Source organism: Citrus clementina, unplaced genomic scaffold (assembly GCF_000493195.1).
Source record: "Citrus clementina cultivar Clemenules unplaced genomic scaffold, Citrus_clementina_v1.0 scaffold_5, whole genome shotgun sequence".
NCBI classification, from domain to species: Eukaryota; Viridiplantae; Streptophyta; class Magnoliopsida; order Sapindales; family Rutaceae; genus Citrus; species Citrus x clementina.
Genome location: NW_006262201.1, coordinates 13,908,196 through 13,930,608, shown reverse-complemented (window position 1 = coordinate 13,930,608; position 22,413 = coordinate 13,908,196). Strand labels below are relative to the sequence as shown.

At 35.8% G+C, this 22,413-nt stretch overlaps 2 protein-coding genes and 1 non-coding gene across 3 annotated transcripts; 2 read left to right on the top strand and 1 right to left on the bottom strand.

Moving 5' to 3' along the window:
• Positions 1–6,315: 6,315 nt before the first annotated feature.
• Positions 6,316–6,419, top strand: LOC112098626. The gene has a single exon (XR_002905736.1). It is a non-coding gene; the product is annotated as a small nucleolar RNA R71 (small nucleolar RNA).
• A 3,588-nt stretch (positions 6,420–10,007) lies between these two features.
• LOC18040934 (reticulon-like protein B5) lies at positions 10,008–17,936 on the top strand. The gene is made up of 8 exons (XM_024183545.1): positions 10,008–10,068; positions 14,796–14,844; positions 15,387–15,466; positions 16,375–16,584; positions 16,924–17,104; positions 17,206–17,347; positions 17,481–17,550; positions 17,660–17,936. The coding sequence occupies exons 1-8, from the start codon at positions 10,008–10,010 to the stop codon at positions 17,827–17,829; spliced, it is 963 nt and encodes a 320-aa protein (XP_024039313.1). The 3' UTR covers positions 17,830–17,936.
• A 235-nt stretch (positions 17,937–18,171) lies between these two features.
• On the bottom strand, positions 18,172–22,240 carry LOC18040933. The gene is made up of 3 exons (XM_024185199.1): positions 21,884–22,240; positions 21,201–21,430; positions 18,172–18,545 (listed from the first exon to the last, which is right to left on the bottom strand). Exons 1-3 carry the CDS (start codon positions 22,118–22,120, stop codon positions 18,353–18,355), a joined length of 660 nt encoding a protein of 219 aa, XP_024040967.1. The 5' UTR covers positions 22,121–22,240; the 3' UTR covers positions 18,172–18,352.
• Positions 22,241–22,413: the final 173 nt, after the last annotated feature.

Sequence of the window (22,413 nt, the reverse complement as noted above, 5' to 3'; positions counted from 1 at the left end):
CTCGCTGCTATACTTCGACCAAGATCTATAGCTGCCTCAACGAACTCTTTATGTTTGCCATAGGTAAATCCAGAAAGCACACAAATGTTCTTGAATTGTCTATTGGGAGTAGCTGCCATTGTGATATTTCTCAAAAATAATTTGTGAGTGCTTGACCAAAAGGAAATCACATTTAAGAATCTTGGTGACAGTGGATCACAGTTGTGTATGAGGTAACATGTCAGTGTCAAATAACGCGTAAAGCACGTGGCTCGCTAGTCAAAAAGAAAACAGTAAAAGGGAAAAAGAAAACAGTAATAAGGAAAAAGCAAACAGTAATAAAATTTTTAAAGACAATAATGCACACAATAAAACAATAGTGAAATAAAATAACAGTAAAGTGAAAGGATATTTACAGGTAGTTGCGACTGTGGCTCACATCTTCCTCTGGTTTTACGTCCAGAAACGGCTTGAACGTCCTCTATGGGTCAAGGATAGGCTTCCTATCTAGTTTTCTTATAAACTGGCAAACAGGGTCGTTTATAGTCAGATTCCCGAGACTATATCGTGCATGCTCTTTCTGGAATAATGGCCATAACTGGAGAATCGCTCCTTGCACATATCCACTGGGATGCGTTTCAAGAGACAAAAGGATATCATCCAATGACTCCTTATTCAAGCCATCCCTAATAAATTGAATCTTATCTTCCCTGTTATCAGACATCATTCCTAAAGAACATGGGTTTTTATTGCAACTCATTCTGGCACACTTATGACAAGCAACAGAAATTCTTCGAGCTCGTCGTTTTCTTGCATAATTTCCTTTACCACAACCAGGCATGTATGCAATAAATTTTGGAGGTAACTCACCTGCCGATCGTACTTTAGCCTCGATTAACCAACGGATGTCAGCAGGTATGTTATTCCTCATGAGTAATCGCATGCGTTCGGATCGAGCTTTATAGATCGTAAGGAGGGCATTCTGAGGAAGTGAAGGGAATCGCTTGTGAAGCTTCACTAGAATCTCATTTCTGTCCATACTTTCGCCTCAGAATATCAGTTATTATGGGAAACTGAAGTAACCGACTTGATTGTCACGGAGTACCGTTATCCGCCACTTCACCGAGGTAACAAACTAAAGCACACAAACAAAAAAAACAAATTAAAACACACAAAGAAAATTAAAATCGTCCTCTTATTGAATTTACCTCAAGCTCCAACTGGATGTCATAAACACTTCTCTCAATGTCTCTGAGTTGGCTTTCTAAACCCTCAACATAGGCTACTAACTCTGGTGGTTGTAGAGCCCAAATGCGATGTGTTTTACAAAATTAAATCTGCCTTTTGAGATGAGTTTTGACACGTTGAAGTGGTTTAAGAATGTTCAGGAGGAACGGTCTAAGTAAGGTACTCATGATTAAAAACGATAAAAGAAAACTTAATAGTTAAACAAACACACTTATGCAAAAATAATTTCAATTAGCAGAAGAATAATATAAAGAAAGAAAAAAAAATCAAATCAACGAAAAGAAAAAAAAATCAATTCAAATCTGGTGGGTCACTCAAATTTATTTCGGTGTCTTCTCCATGTGGTTGGTATTCTAGATATGGCTTTAATCTTTGACCATTAACTTTAAACGTGACACCGTTCTTTGGGTCCTTAATTTCAATTGCCCCATGTGGAAAAACAGTATGAACAATAAATGGGTCAGACCAACGAGAGCGTAACTTACCTGGGAATAGGTGCAAGCGAGAATTGAATAAAAGCACTTTCTGACCTGGAGTGAATGATTTTCTCATAATTTGCTTATTATGGAAGACTTTCATTCGTTGCTTGTAAATCTTGACATTTTCGTATGCATCATTGCGAATTTCTTCAAGTTCTGCCAGCTGTAATCTTCTTTCTGAGCTGGCTTGCTGCATGTCAAAATTGAATTTCTTGATGGCCCAACATGCACGATGCTCGAGTTCCACAGGTAGGTGGCAAGCTTTTCCATACACTAGCCTGTAGGGTGACATCCCAATCGGGGTCTTGAAAGCTGTTCTATATGCCCATAAGGCATCATCAAGTCTTAATGACCAATCTTTTATGTCCGGCCTCACCGTCTTTTCTAATATGTGCTTTATTTCTCGATTGGAGATCTCAACTTGGCCACTGGTTTGCGGATGATACGGGGTCGCCACTTTGTGTGTGATTGAATACTTTGTCAAAAGAGCTTTGAATGCTTTGTTACAAAAGTGGGCACCACCATCACTAATTATTGCTCGAGGGAATCCAAAACGGAAAACAATGTTGCTTTTCAAAAATGCTATCACCACCTTGTGATCATTGGTCCTACATGGAATTGCTTCTACCCATTTTGATACGTAGTCAACAGCAACCAATATGTATTGATGGCCAAAAGATGGGGGAAAGGGTCCCATGAAGTCGATACCCCATACGTAAAAAATTTCAACCACTAAAATTGGATTTAATGGCATCATGTTCCTTCGTGTAATGCTCCCCATTCGTTGACACCTATCACATGAAGAACAGAAAGTGTAAGCATCATGTTCAAGTATTCCACATTGTAAAACTTTAGTCGCTGTTTTCTTAGCGCTGAAATGGCCTCCACAAGCTTGTTCATGGCAGAATGAAAGGATATTCAGAATTTCACTTTCTGGGACGCATCGTCTAACAATTTGGTCTGCACAATACTTGAACAAATACGGGTCATCCCAAAAAAAATTCTTTATTTCTGCAAAGAATTTAGCCTTGTCTTGCTTGGTCCAATGCTCTGGAAGTTTACCTATAACAAGATAATTAACTATATCAGCATACCAAGGTAATACTTCCACATTCATTAATTGTTCATCTGGAAATGACTCATTCAATGGTAATGATTCTGTAATTGTGTCAAAATGGAGACGAGAGAGGTGGTCCGCCATAACATTCTCTGTGCATTTCTTATCTTTGAATTCCAAGTCAAACTCCTGCAAAAGTAACACCCAACGAATTAGTCTAGCTTTTGCATCTTTCTTTATGAGAAGATATTTAAGAGCAGCATGATCTGTGAATATAATTATTTTACAACCAATGAGATAAGATCGAAATTTTTCTAATGCAAACAATACTGCTAGCATTTCTTTTTCAGTAGTTGAATAGTTCAACTGTGCATCATTTAATGTCATACTAGCATAATAAATAATATGGGGAATTCGATCAACTCTTTATCCTAATACTGCTCCTACTGCATAATCAGATGCATCGCACATGAGTTCAAATGGTAAGCTCCAGTTTGGGGGCTGAATGATGGGTGATGATGTTAACAACTGCTTTAACTTTTCAAAAGCCACAAGACATGAATCATTAAAGATAAATTGTACATCCTTAGCAAGTAAATTGCATAAGGGTCTAGAAACTTTGCTAAAATCTTTAATGAAACGTCTATACAAACCAGCATGCCCAAGGAAAGATCTTACTTCTCTGACTGTTTTGGGTGGAGGAAGATTAGAAATGAGATCCACCTTGGCTTTGTCAACCTCAATACCTTTGCTCGAAATGATGTGACCGAGAACAATACCTTGTTTTACCATAAAATGGCATTTCTCCCAATTTAAGACCAAGTTCTTCTCAATACATCTCTGCAAAACTAGTGTTAGATGATGTAAACATTGATCAAACGAATCACCAAAGACAGAAAAGTCATCCATAAAGACTTCAAGAAATCGTTCAACCATATCAGAAAAAATGCTCAACATGCATCGTTGAAATGTAGCAGGTGCATTACATAATCCAAATGGCATCCTCCTATATGCAAAAGTGCCAAAAGGGCAAGTGAAAGTAGTTTTCTCTTGATCTTTTGGTGCTATGGGAATCTGATTATATCCTGAGTAGCCATCTAGAAAGCAATAAAATTCATGGCCTGCTAATCTATCAAGCATTTGACCGATAAATGGTAAAGGAAAATGGTCTTTACGTGTGACAGAATTCAACTTCCTATAATCAATGCATACACGCCATCCTGTAGTTACTCTAGTGGGTATCAATTCATTATCGGCATTGGTAACTACAGTGACTCCTGACTTTTTAGGGACAACTTGCACAGGACTGACCCATGAACTATCAGAAATGGGGTAAATGATACCTGCGTCTAATAGCTTAAGGACTTCTGTTCTAACAACTTCTTTCATGTTAGGATTTAACCGACGTTGCATCTCCCTAGTAGTTTTAGCATTTTCATCAAGGTGAATGTAATGCATGCAGTCTACTGGATTTATACCTTTTATGTCTGCTATGGTCCATCCTAATGCTCCTTTGTGCTCTTTTAAAACATCCAACAACTTACCTTTTTGTTCGTCATTTAGGGATGATGAGATGATTACCGGTAGAGTACTTTCTTCTCCCAAAAACGCATATTCCAAAGTGTTGGGCAATGGTTTGAGCTCGAGTTTCGGTGGTGATTCTGATGATGGAATGAGTTGCTTCTCTGATGGTGCTAGTTTTCAACTCTTGACTTCCATTTATTAGTGTCCATGGATGGTGCTGAGTCAAGCAGGGCGTTGACCTCATCGACCGATCTGTCAATATCAAAATCCAAACCAAAGTGAGTTAAACATGTTTGTAAAGGATCATCACTAAGGTTTGAAACAAAAGTATCATCAACTAATGCTTCAATTAAATCCACATCAACAATTCCATCATCTGCACTGTGAGGTTGTTTGGCAATGTTGAAAATGTTTAGCTCCATAGTCATGTTGCCGAAGGACAACTGCATATTTCCAGTCCTGCATTGAATGTGAGCATCCGCAGTTGCCAAGAAAGGTCGACCTAGAATAATGGGGATGTGCTTCCTTGAATCTTGTATTGGTTGAGTGTCAATTACAATGAAATCAACAGGAAAATAAAACTTGTCTACCTGGATAAGCACGTCCTCCACAATACCACGAGGTATTTTAGTGGACCGATCTGCAAGCTGTAACACCACTAGAGTTGGGTGTAATTCTCCAAGTCCAAGTTTCACGAATACAGAGTAAGGCAAAAGATTTACACTAGCTCCTAAATCCAACAAAACATTCTCAATTGTGTGGTTCCCTATACTACATGAGATAGTAGGGGAGCCTGGGTCTTTGCATTTTAAAGGAATTTTATGTTGGAGTATAGAACTAACGTTTTCTGTTTAAAATGCCTTCTTTTGAACATGCATATTTCTCTTTTTAGTACAAAGGTCTTTAAGAAACTTGGCATAAGATGGAACTTGTTTAATAGCATCAAGTAGAGGGATGTTAACATTTACCTGTTTGAAGATTTCAAGAATCTCACCTGTGGTTTTTCCCTTTTTGCCTTTAGCTAACCTCTGAGGAAATGGAGCTTTCGGAACGTATTCTCGTGGGTTGGTTTCTTCTTTCTCCTCCGGTGATGATTCCTCAACATTCACAGGTACAATTTGATTTTCTTTTGTCACCGGCATCTCAACTTTGTTGTCGACTTCTTTTCCTTTTCGCAAGGTCATTACTGCTTTGACTTCTCCATGCTGCTGTGGTGAACTGGTACTTGCTTCATGCACTCCTTTAGGGTTAGGCACTGGTTGACTTGGAAACTTACCTTTCTCAACGATCATTGCCAAGGTCTGAACTGAAGAAGCAAGTTGTCCCACCATCTTCTCGAGGCTTGAAACTGATTGGGCTTGTGAGTTGAAGCCCGCTCTCAATTCATTTCGTAGTCCATCAATGGTGCAGTTCTGTTGCTCAATCGTAGAGTGAGTAAGATTCTTGAGATTCTGGAATGAATCCTCCCATGGTCTAGGTTGAGAGTAGTTCTGGTTCTGATTGTATGGTCTAAATGGGGGCTGAGAGGCTTGAGAAATTTGAGGAATTGGTTGCATTGGTGGAGCTGAAGCTGCTGGTCCATTCTGTTGGAGTCCTTGAGACCATGAAAAATTGGGGTGATCTCTCCATCCAGGGTTATATGTGTTGGAGTATGGGTTGTAATTTGATAGCTTTCTCATTACACCTATGGCATTGGCTTGATCTGAGTATGAGTCATGGTCATGTGGTTCTGTTGATTTAGCAGTCGATAACGATGCTATTTGTCGAGCAAGACCTTCAACCATCTCCTTGACTTCTTTAATTCCCGAAGTTGACTGGCCAATGTGAACCTCATTTACTCCCTTAATTCTTTTAGTATTCCTGAGTGATCGACTTCGTTGTTGGGAATTATCCGCTTGTCGCTAGAAAAACTCCCAAATTTCTGATGCACTTTTTGACATTAGCTCTTCTCCACTTGTTGCCATTAGCCATTCTTGCACATTCGGTAGTAATCCCTCCAAAAAGTATTGACATTGGTGCCATTTCTCGTACCCATGATGTGGACATTTCAAGAGTAGCTCATTAAATCGCTCCCATGTTTCGAAAAATTGCTCATCCTCTCTCTGGGTAAACTCCGAGATTTCCCTGCGAATAGCATTGGTTTTATGCACTGGGAAATATTTATTTAAAAATTTAGTTACCATTTGTTCCCATGATGAAATGCTATTGGCAGGCAAAGTATTTAACCATGAACGAGCTCTATCCTTTAAAGAAAATGGGAATAATATGAGTTTAACATCATCATCTGAAAAATTTTCATATTTAAAAGTTTGACAAATTGCATGAAAATCATTCAGATGATTATATGGGTCCTCATTTTCTAGGCCATAAAATATGGGGAGACAATTTAGCACACTAGGTTTTAGTTCAAAACTTCTAGCAGCTACATTTGGGTATCTTATGCATGATGTGCTCAAATTAGCTAAGGGACTAAAATAGTCCTTAAATGGCCTCTCTTGTGGTGCTTGTAAATCCATTCCAAATTTATTTTTAATGTGCTTTTGTGTGCGAAGTGTTTTTTCTAGTTCAAGATCTATAGGTTCAAGATTAGGAAATAATGACCTACGACCATGCATGCAAAACAAATAAAATAAAAATAAAGATGGGAACAAAACAAATAAAAATAAAGAAGATGGAGAAATTACGATACTAACCTTATTGCGCTATTCCAACCTTTCTATAAAAATACACAAAAATAAATACGTGAAATAAATTAACTAAAAACAAATTAATAAGATAAATAAAAAAAATTACAAAGAAAAATAAATTGAAAATTAAATTACAGAATTTTAAAGAAGAGAAAAAGAAAAAAATACTAACCTTTAAATGTAGATTCACTTTTTTTTTCTTTTTTTTTTAAGAAAAAAATACAAGAAAACAATTTAAATGGAATTATTCACAAAAATTAATTCTATGAATTAAAATTACTTACCTCCCCGGCAACGGTGCCAAAAACTTATTGTGCAAATTTTAATGTACTCGCAAGCGCACAAATCTATTGTAGTATAGATCAATGGTGACGAGTGTCGATCCCACGAGGAGGTAGATTTTAATTATATGTAGAATTAATTTTGTAAATGGGTGGTTGAAATTTTGGTGGAAGTGATTTAAATTATCCTAAAATTGGAATTGAGATTCTAAAATTGGAATTGCAATTACGAGAATAAATTGAAGTGAAATCTATTGAAATGACGTACTTGGGTATCTGGATCCGTATCAACATGCATCATGGGCTAAATATTCCTTATTAATACCAATTAAATCATAAGGGGGGAATCCACACCTCATGAACCACGCTCTAATCAATATGGTGCTAAGGGCTTACCGTGCCAAATAATAATAACCTTATACTAGAGAGCCGGTGTAACTAAGGCGGTACTAGACAAGGTTAGTATTATTTGTCGACGAGAAGTCAAAACATCCACAAAAACTAGAGGGGAAGAGAAAATAAATTTACCAAATTAAGCCCATGACACATGTTGAGACTTCACCTTCAACCCAAGCTTGAAAGAAAATTAGTCACTCATAATTGAACTAAGGGCAAAATGGGAATTTATTAAAATACGAAGAAAATACAAGATGGAGAGGGAATTATAGAAAATGGATCCCAAAAATAGATTCAGAGATATCAAATTAGGGGGGGAGGCCCCCTTTTTATAGATACATGGAGTAAATCATGACCATCGGATTAAAAACAGTTTGGACGCTCAGGATTGCGCCACGTCATCAGTCAACAGTCCGCGGTTTGACCACGCGGATGAACAGTAACACGGTTTGACCCTGATGAACAGTAACGCAGTTTGACCCGAATAAACAGTAACGCGGTTTGGTTGAAAATAATCCTGTGTGATGCATGCACCGTATGCGAGATGTTTCGCCCACTGATATGTTGCCACGTCACCATCAACAGTACATAAGAATTTTACCCCAACAGGATCGTGACACCTCATCAGTCAATGCCACATCATCGGTCAATGCCACGTCATCATCCGTCTATGTGAACAGTGTCGTGAACAGTAACGTATACAGTACCGTACACGTGAATAGTACCGTACATGTGAACAGTGCCATTTTTCCTTTTATGCTCCTCCTAAGGTTTTCGACCGTTCTGAGTTCAAAAGTGATGTCCGTTTTGTCATCTGATCTCTCGTTTATTGTGAAATGACTATGATGCCCCTAAAATACATAAAATACTTAATTAAAATAAAACAAACGGAATTAAATCAAAAGAAGGTTAAATTCATAAAAGTAAAGGTGTTAGTAAGACTTGAAATGTAAAATGACGGTTTTCTCCTTTATAAATATGCATTTTCTAACACTCAACAATAGGACTTGAATAAATTTTATTGTTAGATTAAAATTCTTGATCCGTAATTTTCTTGAGATTTTAATTATAAGTAACAGGTTGGAATCAGTGATTTCAATTGGAGAACATAACCTAGGTTAAATAATCCGAGCTTGTGTGTTTATTGCCTAGATCAACCTAATATCTTTCTCTGCTTAATGCTTCCATTATCTTAAATTTAAAGAGCTTGTTTTAAATTATTTAATGGTTGGAGATTAGGTGAAGAGCTTGTTTTGCCTAACGACACACTAAAGAAAGATTGAGACTAACAGAGCTTGTTGTTGTCTATGGTTGATAGTTCCAATATGAATTGATGATATAATTGATATATTATGTGCATGTTTGGTGGTGACGAATGATCATTTAACCAAAGGTTTTCTCATTGTTAGTTCACGATGGACTTCGTCGTTGGTCTTCCAAAAACTACCAAAATGCATGATGCCATTTGGGTGATCGTCGATCGACTTACAAAGTCTACTCACTTCTTGCCTATTCAAATGATGTACACCATGGACCAGCTTGCAGAAATATATGTAAACCCATTTATATTATTTCTCACCGAGATGCAAGGTTTACTTCGACATTCTGAGAAAAGTTACATAAGGCTATAGGGACAAGCTTAAAGTTCAGTACAACATTTCACCCTCAAACAAATGGCAAACCTGAAAGAATGATCAAGACACTTGAAGATATGTTGCGAGGATGTGCTATCGACTTTCAAGGATCATGGAGCAAGTATATACCATTAGTTGAATTTGCCTACAATAATAGCTACCAAGCAACAATCGGCATGGCACCGTATGAAGCTCTATATGGTAGAAAATGTAGATCGCCTATTCATTGGGATGAGATGGGCGAGCGAAGACATCTTGAACCCAATTTAATTACTGCCTCATTTGAAGCAATTGAGAAAATATGTCAAAGAATGCAGCCAACTCAAAGTTGACAGAAAAGTTATGTCAATAAAAGGCGAAGGCCTTTGGAATTTCAAGTTGGTGATAAGGTATTTCTAAAAGTTGCCCCAGTAAAAGGATTGATGAGATTTGGGAATAAGGGAAAATTAAGCCCAAAGTTTATTGGGCCATTTAAAATACTCGATCGTGTCAGGAATGTTTCCTACCGACTTGCCCTCCCACCATCGTTATCAAGAATACGTAATGTCTTAGAAATATGTTCCACACTCCTCTCATGTGCTAGATTACAAGCCTCTTTAACTAGAAGAAGACTTAACCTATGAACCTATGAAGAACGTCAAATTCAAATTCTGGATAGAAAGATAAAAGAGTTAAGGAACAAGAAGATCCCTTTAGTCAAAGTAATATGGCGAAATAGCTCAATGGAGAAGGCAACATGGGAGCATGAAGAAGAAATGAAGGATAAGCATCCTGAGCTATTCAGTAAATAAATTTCGAGGACGAAATTTTTAAAAAGGGTAGAGGAAATTGTGAGGTACAATTTTCTTAAATATAGTAGAATTTATTTTTAAGCTAACAAGCTCCTTGAGTTTATAATATTTAATTTTAAGGAATGATGACATAAGTAATGACATAAGAAATGATGACGTAAGTGATGACATAAGCGATGATGTAAGAAGAAGTGTACATATTTAAGAAGGTTATTTATGAAGGTTATTTATGAAGGTTAATCTCAACCATTGATCAAGAGTTATGGTGGCAAAATCCTAATCATCCATTAGCTTTAAGAAATCCTATAAATACCCCCTCACCACCTCTCATTTGCAATGCAACTTAGAAATTTCATTCCCTTATATTTTAAGTCATAATAACAAGAGTAGAGGAATCCTTAACTTAGAAAGGTTTAAAGAAGTCAAGAACAAGAGGTAAGTAACACTTCAACTACAATGTAAGGACAAAATTATTTTTATACTTAAGTTCAGTTTTAACAATCCCTTTATATTATGATGGCTATTATAGTGTGATTAGTTATATTTTAAATCTTTATATGGTCGGCTCCTATGCCCTGCCGCCTAATATGTGATGCTATGGTCGGCTCTACTGCCTAGTATGTGATGCTATGGTCGGCTCTGCCGCCTAATATGTGATGTCATGGTCAGCTCTGTTGCCTAATATGTGATGTTATGGTCAGCTCTGCCGCCTAATATGTGATGTTATGGTCGGCTCTGTGACCTAATATGTGATATCAAGGTCGGCTCTGTCGCCTAATATGTGATACTTATACTTAATTATGTTGTGGTCAGCTATGCCGCCTATACTAAAGACTCTTGTATTTAAATAATGTTGTGTGTTGATTTTGTTATGTATCGAGAAATTTCAAATGTTATAAGTTGCATTGGATGCATGCATATCATGGGCTACATTATGAAGAAAACGTTTCAAAAAATGAATTTATGAAAAATAGGTGGTTATACTACCAGGTGGCAAAGTTCTAAGGAGGGCAAGCCTTCAAAGTTAAGTTGAAAGAAATCTTTTGAGGACGGCGATGCGTAACGCCCAAAAGATCAACTAATGAGGCTCAAGGGCATATTGTTTAAAGGGTAAAATTGTCAGCCTTGTAGTGCAACATACCTGGGGCCCAAATAAAATTATTTTGTATTTTCTAAGTTTATTTTAAGAGCTTAATATGGTCATCCATATGCATCATAATTTATACATGCATTAAAGTGTTATCTTAAAGGGCATTAGCTCACTAAGTCCTTACATTACAGGTAACGATGAGTAGGACAAGCTGGTGCCAAATCCTAACCAAGACGAAGTGCATATGGGCATAACCGACCTTAGGATTTTATGATGGGCTTAGCTTCGTGCTAATAAAAATAAGTATCTTGGCTTTATGTAATAATTAAGTTTTTAAATAAACTAAGAAATCTCTATATGACTCTTACTTTTCTGTAATAAAGTTTTGTTGGATTGTGCTAAACTTTTAGAATTCGTATTTATATTAAAAGTAACTGTGTTTTAAGCATTTTTTAAACTAAATAATATAGTGGAGTGTTACAACACACCTCATGGCAATTGGCAAAAGTTGTTGCATAAGAACATGATAGCCGTGGCACTTAAGACCCTGGAGTTTAAAGTAAAGTTCTTTTTTGACACAAGATTCCGAATATTTGTGGAGTATCCAGTAGCAACCTGGAACTTTTCAAGGCTGCATAAAATATTATTTTTTTCCTCTTTAGTTAAGGTGTAACTGTTGTGCAAATTTTATTGTACTCGCAAGCACACAAATTTATTGTATAATATATTTTGTGGTGACAAATGTCGATCCCATGAGGAAGTAGATTTAATTATGTGCGGGGTTAATTTTTTAGGTGTAAATGTGAGTTGGTTGGAAGTGAATTTTTTATCTTAAGATTCAAAATAAAATTGTATAAATGAATTAAAGATGAAAACAATGCAAATGAAACACTTGAGTCTATAGATTCACGCTTAACATTTATTATGGGCTTAATATTCCCTTTTTAGTTCTAATTAATTCATGAAGGAGTATTTCCACTTCTCATAATCCTCACTCTAATAAATATGGTATCAAGTGCTCAGTGTGCCAAATGTAATGATCTTCCACTAAGTCTGGTGTCATGAACATGTTGTGCCAGATGATAATAATCATTTTATCGACAACGTGGCAAGACCATCCACTAAATAGCTTAGATACACTTTCTGTCAACATTAAGTCAAGATAACTCACAAAATACTAGAGGGGAATTTTCTCTCTAATTACTATGGTGCTAAGTGCTCATTGTGCAAGACACTAACGATATTTCACTAAGGAGCCCGATATTCCATGTAAAATCTAGACACAACACACTGTCTATCGACAATAAGTCAAAACAACCACATAAATTAGAGAGAAAAAGAAAATAAACTTACCTAATTAAGCCCATGAATTATTTTGAGGCTTCACTTCAACCCAAGCTTGAAACTAAACTAGCCACTCATAATTGAAATGGGGATGTGCTTATTCAAAACTTATGTTGGTTGAGTGTCAATCATAATGAAATCAACAGGAAAATAAAACTTGTCTACCTGAATGAGCACATCCTCCAAAATACCATGAGATATTTTCATGGATCAATCTGCAAATTGCAACACAATTAGAGTTGGGTGTAATTTTCTCAGTTCAGGTTTCATAAATATTGAATAAGGTAAAATATTTACACTAGCTCTAAGTCTAACAAAGTATTCTCAGATGTGTGGTTTCCTATGCTACATGAGATAGTATGGCAGCTTGAATCTTTGTATTTTGGAAGAATTTTATGTTGGAGTATAGAACTAATGTTTTTCTATTAAAAATGTCTTTTTTGTACATGAACGATTTTCTTTTTAGTGCAAAGGTTTTTAAGAAATATGTCATAAAAGGGCGTTTGTTTAATAACATCAAGTAAAGGGATGTTAATTCTTACCTGCTTAAAAATTTTTATAATATCACCCGTGGAATTTTCCTTTTTTGCTTTAGCTAACCTCTAAGGAAAAGGAGTTTTGGGGATGCATTCTCGTGGGATGCTATCCTCTTTCTCCTTTGTTGATGGGTCCTCAGATTCTAAGGGTACAACTTGAGTTATCTTTGTCACCGGCATGTCCACTTTGTTGTCTACTTTTTTGTTTTTTCGCAAGGTCATGATGGGTTTGACCTCTTCATACTGCTGAGATGAACTTGTACTCACTTCATGCACTCCTTTAGGATTAAGCGTTGGTTGACTTGAGAATTTACATTTCTCAACAATCATCGCCAAGGTTTGAACTGAAGAGGTAAGTTAGTCCACCATCTTTTCAAGGTTCGAGATTAATTGGGCTTGTAAATTAAAGCCAGCCTTAATCTCATTTCGTAACTCATCAATGGTACGATGGGTCAAATTTCTAAAATTCTAGAATGTTTCTTCCCATTGTTTTGGTTGTGAGTAGCCCTGATTCTGATTGTATGGTCTAAATGATGGTTAAAATACTTGAGGAGCTTGATGAATTGATTGCATTGATGGAGGTAGAGCTATTGTTCCATTTTTTTGGAATCATTAAGATCATGAAAAGTTAAGATGGTCTCTCCATATAGGATTATTAGTATTGGAGTAAGGATTGTAATTTAACTACTTTTCCATTACATTTATAGCATTGACTTCATCTGGGTATGAATCATGGTCAAATTGGTTGTAGGTTTGTGGCTCTGTTGACTTGGTAGATGTCAACGATGCTATTTGGTGAGAGAGTCCTTCAATTATTGCTTTGACTTCCTTGATTTCTGATCTTGACTTGCTAACATGGATTTTGTTTACTCCCTTGATTTTTCTCACATTCCTAAATGATCGACTCCATTGTTGGGAATTATTCACTTGTCTCAAATCTCTAATGTGCTTTTAGAAAACTTTATATTATAATCTTTTAGTTGATGCGCACGAAATCTCATCTCTTATTACTCTAGGATTGATACAACAATGATGCTACAACAACGGTGCTATAGCAATAGCTACAACATCTTCACTGTTTTTTTTCTTGTTTGAATTCTTCTATAGCCAAGTTCTTTCATTATCTCTACAAGTCTGTTGCGGCAGCATTCCTTCCTTAAAACTTGAGATTTCAGTCACCTATAATTATGCATATAATCTAAGCACACATTACTCTAAAACAACTCAATTTATTAAAGATAGATAAAAATTGGATGCTCATGCAAAATATAACTAAAATGCAATAGAAGCATATTATTTACTCTCTAAGTATTATTGATTTAAGTCTAAAAGTGTCATGATAACTCTCATTTCATAGAGTTATTAATAAGAAACAAAGGTTGAGAGAGGTAAAAGAAATTGTCACCCGAGGGGTCAAATTATGCCAACTGCGCACCATCCCATGACCTCTTAAAATACAGGAGATGGAGTCTTAATTGCTATGCATCATTTCATTCCCATAAAGGAAGAAATCGACCACAAATCAACAACTCCTCACATTCACCAAAATTAGGAGACCACTCACTTAAAGATGCAATATAGTGTAAATAATCAACTACTCTCTCAAAGAGAGGTAAGTTCAGTAAAACTCCAATATTTTATAATTCAACTCGAATTCTCTAGTCACTGACTTAAGCATTAGAGTGGGATCACTGAAAACCCCTTTTTCGGTCCCATTTCATCATTTTTTGTTTGTTACTATGTGTGCAGATATACTTCTATCTGTTGCACGTGGTTCCACCGAAGCGCAAAAAGTCAGGTATAAAAAATGATAATTGTATACCTCAACCACTTACATTCAGTCTTGTCTCACCTATGACTTTGCTAGAGGATAAGTTTGTTCTTGATTTGTTATTACAGCATAATTAGTAGAATGTGCATTTCTTATGGATACATTTTTCAATGGATGATGTCATTTAATCCTCAAGCTCAATCTACTTATCAGGTGTCTCTAGATAAGGGCTTATGGCATTTTGCGTTGCAATTGAGGCATTTGTCTTGTGCTAAATCCTCTCGTGGGATTTCAAGGTCGAAACATTTTTATGGCGTGTCTTTTCTGATTTGCTTCCTTGTATGCTTAAATTAGTGGTCAAAAGGGTAGTCACTGAAGCTAGATGTAAGTTGTGTGATGCTCCTATTGAATCCATTTTACATGCACTATTTTATTATGGGCATGCTAAAGATGTATGACAGGTTACTGCCTTTTATGGATGGTAGAGTTAGTTGCCTTAGGGATGCTTTGGAATATTCTAATCATTGTTAACTTAACATGAGCTGCATATGTTTGTTCTGATTATGTAGGCTGTTTGGGATGCAAGGAATCGGACTATGTATGAGGGTGTCTCTATCTCTCCTTTGTGTGTTATGGGCAAGGCTGAAAGGTTGTGGAGCTGCTAGAAGTTAGAGCTTATTGTGGCTGTTTTTTAACATTCTGCCTCGGTTCTAACTACATAGGAGCCTCCACAGATTGTTTTTATTAAGCTTAATATAGATACTGGTATTGATATTCATCTTGGGCTAGTGGTGTATAGGGCCGTGGCACAAGAGTGTGATGGGGTATTTACAGCTCCGGGTGTTATGTTGATGTATATTTAGATGATATTGATATTGCTGAGATAGAGGCCTTATGCTTTGAACTAGAACTTGCCATTGAGTTGAGTTTATCTCCATTAGTTGTTGAGTCAGACTCTTTGCTTATTTTTCAGTTGCTGTCAACATAGCATGGTACTCTTATTGAGTTGTTTTGATTCTTTTGAATTAATTTAAAGCTGCAGAGGTTATAATTTATATCCAAAACATGACTTCAGGATTAGGCAAGTGTCAAGAAACAATAACCCAACAATAGATGCCTTAGCTAAATATGCTCTTTGGTGCTGTGATTACTTTGTATGAGTGGAAGACTTTCCATCATATTTATCTAATTTCCTTTGACATTTTCATTCTAATCTAATAATTCATCTTGATCCTGATCTAATAGTAAGTTTATATTCTAAAAAAATAAATCAAATCTTAAAATGGTAAGGGGATTAAAAATTAATTTAGGTCAGAAAAAATTAGTGATGTCGTCATATGGTGACATGGCAGAAGATCCTGTAGAAATGATAATTGTGTGGTTTGCATGTGAATTTGGAGGGCTATTTTGCACTCTTTGAATGTTTCTCTCATAACAACAGATATTACCAAAAGAAAAATGGTGGAGTAATTAGTTCAGTTAAATATTAATGCTTTAAATAAGATTCATTTGGTTTCTGATCTGGTGTATGCTCCATGGAAAATATGTTGCAACCAGAAGATGATGCTACTGCAGAAGAGAAACATGAGACTGAAAATCAACCAGCAGATGGTGCTACTGCAGAAGAGAAAAATGAGACTGAAAATAAGACTAGCATTAGCGGTAATGACTCCGATATTGACAAAAACCACACGGTGAATTCAAGTGGAAAGAATCGATTGTTTGGTCGCCAGAAGCCAGTTCATCATGTTCTTGGTGGTGGAAAATGTAATGTAACATGTGTCTCTTGATTTTCATCTCTTTAACTTCTAATAGGAAAAAAGGACAAAAACACAACGGACTCTCCTTAGTGTTAAAAAGTATCACAAAGACCTCTTTTTCTACACATGAAAAGTCACAAATTCCTACAGACCCTCCAATTTTTTATCAAAAAAAGGATACTTTATATCCTAAAAAAATTTGTATGACTATTTTTAAAAATCAAAGGATCTCCGTGATCATTTTACCGAAACATGAGATGTGACTTTACATTTTTCTGTATAATAATAATATCTTATTTTCTCTTCTATGAATCATACAATTCTATTTATGTATGTGTTTGTTCAGGTGCAGATGTTCTACTTTGGAGGAACAGGCAAATCTCAGCAGGCATATTGGCTAGTGGGACAGTCATATGGTTCTTCTTCGAATGTGTTGGCTATCACTTAGTTACATTCATTTGCCACTCTATCATTCTCACATTGTCAACTTTGTTCCTATGGTCAAATTTAGCAGCTTTCACTGATATGTAAGTTTCTTTTCTTCAGTCAAATTGAATTTTCATGATTATCATTTAAGGATATATAAACATATGACAAAGAAAATTGTACATTATTATTATGGAGACAGGTCCCCACCACAATTTCCTGAAATTAAATTACCTGAAGACCTTTTCGTAAGAGTTGCTCTTTATCTAAGGTGTGTATTTAATGTTGCATCGAAAATGTGTCAAGATGTGACTACAGAGCCAGATATAAGGAAATTTCTCACGGTAACTTTTATTGCCCGTTTATATTTTTGTTGTCATATAGCGTGACGGATGTTACTTACCGATAAACATAGTCACACCATAATATTAATAGGAAGAGGTCTCATTTGGTTTTCTGATCTCCTCCAATATGCAGGCCACTCTAGTTTTATGGGTCATCTCAATAATTGGCAGTTGGTTTGATTTTTTGACCATCTTATACTTAGGTTGTTCTCCTTCGATATTTTAGCTGTAGTCTTGAATTTCAGTCCCTTAAAATAGTAATAGATTAGTTCTGATTCTATGTTATATTGCATGTTGTTGCTGGTATTGCAGTGTTTGTGGTGTCTCTGACATTGCCAATGCTGTATGAGAAGCATGAGGATCTTGCAGACACTTGCGCTGAGAAGGCTCTAGTTGAATTAAAGAAGCAGTATGCAGTACTGGATCAAACGGTTCTCCAAAAACTCCCAATATCGGCAGTCCAGAGGCAGCATCGATCATAAATAATTTTTTCTCTACCTTACTTTTGGGCAACCACGAAAGTCCAGGCCACTTCTTTTATGATTCTTTATTTATTTATTTTTTAATTGTGCAATGCTGTGACTTTTCTCTCTCGGTTTTAGCAGTTTGCAACAGGTTTTTAACATTTTCCTTTAGACGTCCTTCAATAGCAAAGTACGATAATGATATTAATTTTCTCTGCCTTGTACATTACTCCTAAGGCATTTGAAATTTGGCTCACGGAGCCAGCAACGTGCCTCATCTTTCCTGGGAAATTTGAAATTAGATCAGTTGTCCCTGAACAAGGCTATTTCTGGAAATATAATGTTATTACCTCCTCAAAATACCAAATATTAACTTGTCGATTTCAGGTCCTGAAGAACTAACCTTCAAAGTTTAAAATATGAACTGCTTCACCATTGCATGCAAATCTCAATCGCTACTTACTAATACATGATGAAAATTCGTCTGTTAACAAGAGTTGAGAAGAAAAGATTAAAAAAAAATAAAAAAGGAAATGTTGCCCTATACTTTTGACCCTTTTGATCCGGTAGGCAAGAAGGCCTCCCACCATCCAAATTCATATTTCGGATAAGGTGCCACCCACTTCTCTTGCTTCTCAAACTCGAGAGTGGCAGGATTAGAGGCTAAAGCTTCCTCTAGACTGCCAGCTTCATAGCTATCTGATAAAACCCGGTCCAGCCTCAGTTTCATAAACCTGCGAAGTCGCATGATCAGCAATAGAAATGTAATACTGGGATACATAATCTTCAAATGTTAACTCAAATAATTACGCTGTTTTAATGAAGGCAACTGAGTTTCTGCCAATATAAAATCATGAAATATTCAATTCTTTGAAGTAGCTTATTTGGATGTTTAATGATGTAGAATCCCATACAAATTCTGACCGAGTAAAACTACTGGAAGGCTGATAAGGAATATAGAAGCTAAATTTGCCTACGAATAAAGGTTGCTGGCATTAGATAATATATAAAGACTAAACTAAACTATAGTGCAAGACTAAACTAAACTATAGTGCTTTTAATTAATTTATTAATTTGAAACATATTAATTGCTTTTAATAGAACCAATAAAAATTAAAAACATACTATAACCTTAATAAGAGTATAAAAAACAACAGATCTTTCATTAATAATACTAATTTAATTCTATTTTGACAGCATGATTTATAGTTTTAAAATATGAAAACTAATTAGTTATACAAATGCAATTTAAATTAACTCAAACAATGAATAAGATGACGATGTAAGTGCCCCGTACAATACATCAAAATTGGCAAAATGATACAATTGTTGATGAAGACAATGATGATGGTCATGACGTTCATGTTGCAGTTGATGATGATGGCGATAATGACAATGGAGATTAAAATTTAGAAATACTTTTGGTTAAAAAATTGTTGTAACATGCAAATGACAGATAGTTCAATCATCACAGGATGCTGTAAACTATATTAATGCAAATTATGTCATATTTCATTTTATTTCTAATTTGTACCTATTCATTTCATAAAAATAAATTTTATTTTATTTATCAATCAAATAATTGTCTTTTTAGTTTAATTGAGTAATATTTATATTTATTCTTTAAAAATTAAATTATTAAAAATAATTCAAATCATTCAATTAAATTTAAATTAACACAATTAATAGATTTATCAATATGAAATTGGAAATTTAGAATACAAAGTAAATGAGCAACGCTAGGTATCCCACATTACAAGCCCCAATTTGAGACCCCCAATTTAAGACCCAATTGATGTAGCATTCATCCATTGGATGGAGATTAAGTAATTTTACTAGTTATGAAATCCATCATCCAATAGATGAGTAGCACATAGCATTGGGACACAAGTTGGGACTCAAACATTGGGATCCCAAACATTATTGCAAAGTAAATTTCAAATTTAATTTTTAAAGCTTGAACTTTAAATTGTTAAATTTGCTTTTTATCTTTCTATAACCAAACAAGATAAGAAATTAATAAAAAGTATTTCAAAAATATTGGAGCGGGCCCGTGGGCCCTTGATGGGCTCGTGCTTGTTCCTGGGGCAAGGCACAACCATGGGCCAAAATGTTGGCCCAACACGACCCATTGATGGGTGGTTCCATGCCATCATGCCGTACGGGCACGGTTGTGGCCCATGAGCCGGCATAGTCCATTGGCCAGCTCTAGTTGGCATCACCTATCTTAAGGAACATTAGACTTGTGGAAATACAGGTAGCTTTATGATCTTTTTTATTCAAAAGAGTATGGTCTTCTAATTTAACCAGTCACACAGGTTTGGCTTTCGGAGGACATTCCTAGACAACTTCATATCTGGACTTCTCGGACGGTGATTCATAACAAACCTCAGTATTGGATAACGAAAAAGATTTGGGAGACCTTAAAGTTGATCAGTAACAATCCATGAAGAGCAGGACACTGTGACTTTGAATTTGAATGGATAGCAAATCAGAGAAAAGAAAAAAAGTTTTGCTGCAAAGGTTTTAAACTTGATGTAAAGTACTCAATGCTATTATCTCTTAATACACTTGCATGTGCTACTAAAAGGAGTGCATTTATGTGCATTGTACCAGATGAAAAGTTTACCATTGCTAGTTCTCAAGACTATCAAGATGATTTCATTTTCCCACAAGGATTTAAATTAGGGGTATGAGGTACTTTTGTGTTGGACTGATCTGAGTTGCAGTTATGGCAGCCTTTGGATTTATCTTGTATCATATTTTTCTTGTTTAATAATCAATTTGGTTTTATCTAAAGATACAAACAGTAACAGACTCAAGAAAAGGAGTAAGCACAAACATTTAGATGAATGTAATAACTGTTACATCCCCAAACATTTAACAAAAGAGGGTACTCATGGTTATGAGAAATGAGAGAATGCTCAAACCATCAACAGAATTAGAATTCCTTTTGGTGGATTAAAAGAGTCCAAACTAAAAGCTCCACAACGAAGAACAGCCAGATGGTGCATGCCAGGCTTGGTTTTTCGTAAAGCAAGAAGGTTTCTTACTGTTCTCTTCTCCTATATTTTATCATTCCTGAATAAGCAATAAGCTTGAGATGTAAAATCATGGATAAGAGCACTCAACTATGCTTAAATTGAAATCCTCCCGCAGGTTATCGCTTGTACAGAGAATCCACTAATATCTCTGTAGGGGCTGTACTTTCTAAAATTCATCACAAGCACCTAAATATCTTTTAAAAGATGGGGTGTATCTATAGCATGATAGAGATGCAATTGAAGTCTTAGCAAGGTATCATTAACTTTCAACACAAAAAAATGCAGGAATATGATAAGGAGTTAGAAACTGTAATCAAAGGGAAGGTTTTTCAGTAAATTTCTTACGTAATCCAGGGACCATTAGTTGAAACCAGAGCGACAGCAGGTCTGCGCAATCTCTTAGTAATGTTAGGGAACTTATCCAAGAACTTGGGCTCAATAACTAACCAAAAGTCCTGCTCTTTACTACGCTCTCCATAGTTCCGTAGGCGCTCGAACAAGAGCTCCTGGAAGTGCTCTTCTTCGTCCAGCATGAACTTTGCATTCGCAACAACAAAATAATACTTGTTTGCTTCCTGCTTTGCAACAATAATAAAAACAACAACAAAATGTCACACTATTTAAATTTGAATGGCATTCTTGCCTTTTTATTATTTTACTTCTAAACATATAAATGCATAATTCCGAAGAATACTATTTAAATTTACTTGTTTGCTTCCTGCTTTGCAACAATAATAAAAACAACAACAAAATGTCACACTATTTAAATTTGAACGGCAGTCTTGCTTTTTTACTATTTTACTTCTAAACATATAAATGCATAATTCGGAAGCCCCATAAGGAATTTTGGCATATCACTTTCATATATTCTTGATAAGAAAGTAATTTGAAACACTCCACCATATCGCCAAGAATACAATTAAATGTTGTGTGCATATGTACATATATCAATCTCAAACGTATTGTTAATGATTCGGATTCAATAATATAACAAAAAAATAATAGTTGAATAATAAAGGGAAACGAACCTTTTCAGGAGGAACAGAGGAGGAACTAATCTGGTTGGAGTCAACAGAAGCCACGGCCGTCTTGAAGCTTCCTCTGCGTCCCTTCAAGTTTGAATGAGCAGAAACAAGACCCAGTCCCTGTGGCAATGTATGATTGCTTGGAACTGATAGAACTATAGCTCTGCCTCTGCCAGCAGAGCCATGTTGTGTAGAAATCGGCATACCAGCAGTTACGCTTAGGCTTGCTGATGTCGACATTTTAGATTCTCCTCCTACTTTTTCTGCAGTTAAAATAGCGAACAGATATACTTCCTCTCTCAATGCCTGGGACTCGGCAGAAGCCAACAAAAGACAAACCTTATCTTGGCTGTAATCTACAATATCATCTTTATATATTTCTTTTTCATTAATTAAAACGTTTCAATATTTATTGTCCATTCACAGAGAGACAATTAATTGAGCGTAGACTGCTGAGTTCTTGTAATGTAAATTTTAGGCCTGATTGGTAGTGAGTTTATCGAAAGCCCCAGCAGTCCCAAACGGGCTTTAGT

Bases quoted from the DNA above. Each gene is read 5' to 3' on its own strand.
- LOC18040933 (XM_024185199.1), bottom strand. From the start codon at position 22,120: ATGTCGACATCAGCAAGCCTAAGCGTAACTGCTGGTATGCCGATTTCT. The intron at 21,431-21,883 runs GTTCGTTTCCCT...GTTGCAAAGCAG, and splicing joins CCTCTGTTCCTCCTGAAAAG to GAAGCAAACAAGTATTATTT. The intron at 18,546-21,200 runs GTAAGAAATTTA...GCGACTTCGCAG, and splicing joins ACTAATGGTCCCTGGATTAC to GTTTATGAAACTGAGGCTGG.
- LOC18040934 (XM_024183545.1), top strand. From the start codon at position 10,008: ATGGAGAAGGCAACATGGGAGCATGAAGAAGAAATGAAGGATAAGCAT. The intron at 17,105-17,205 runs GTAAGTTTCTTT...TTATGGAGACAG, and splicing joins TTAGCAGCTTTCACTGATAT to GTCCCCACCACAATTTCCTG. The intron at 17,551-17,659 runs GTTGTTCTCCTT...CTGGTATTGCAG, and splicing joins TTTGACCATCTTATACTTAG to TGTTTGTGGTGTCTCTGACA.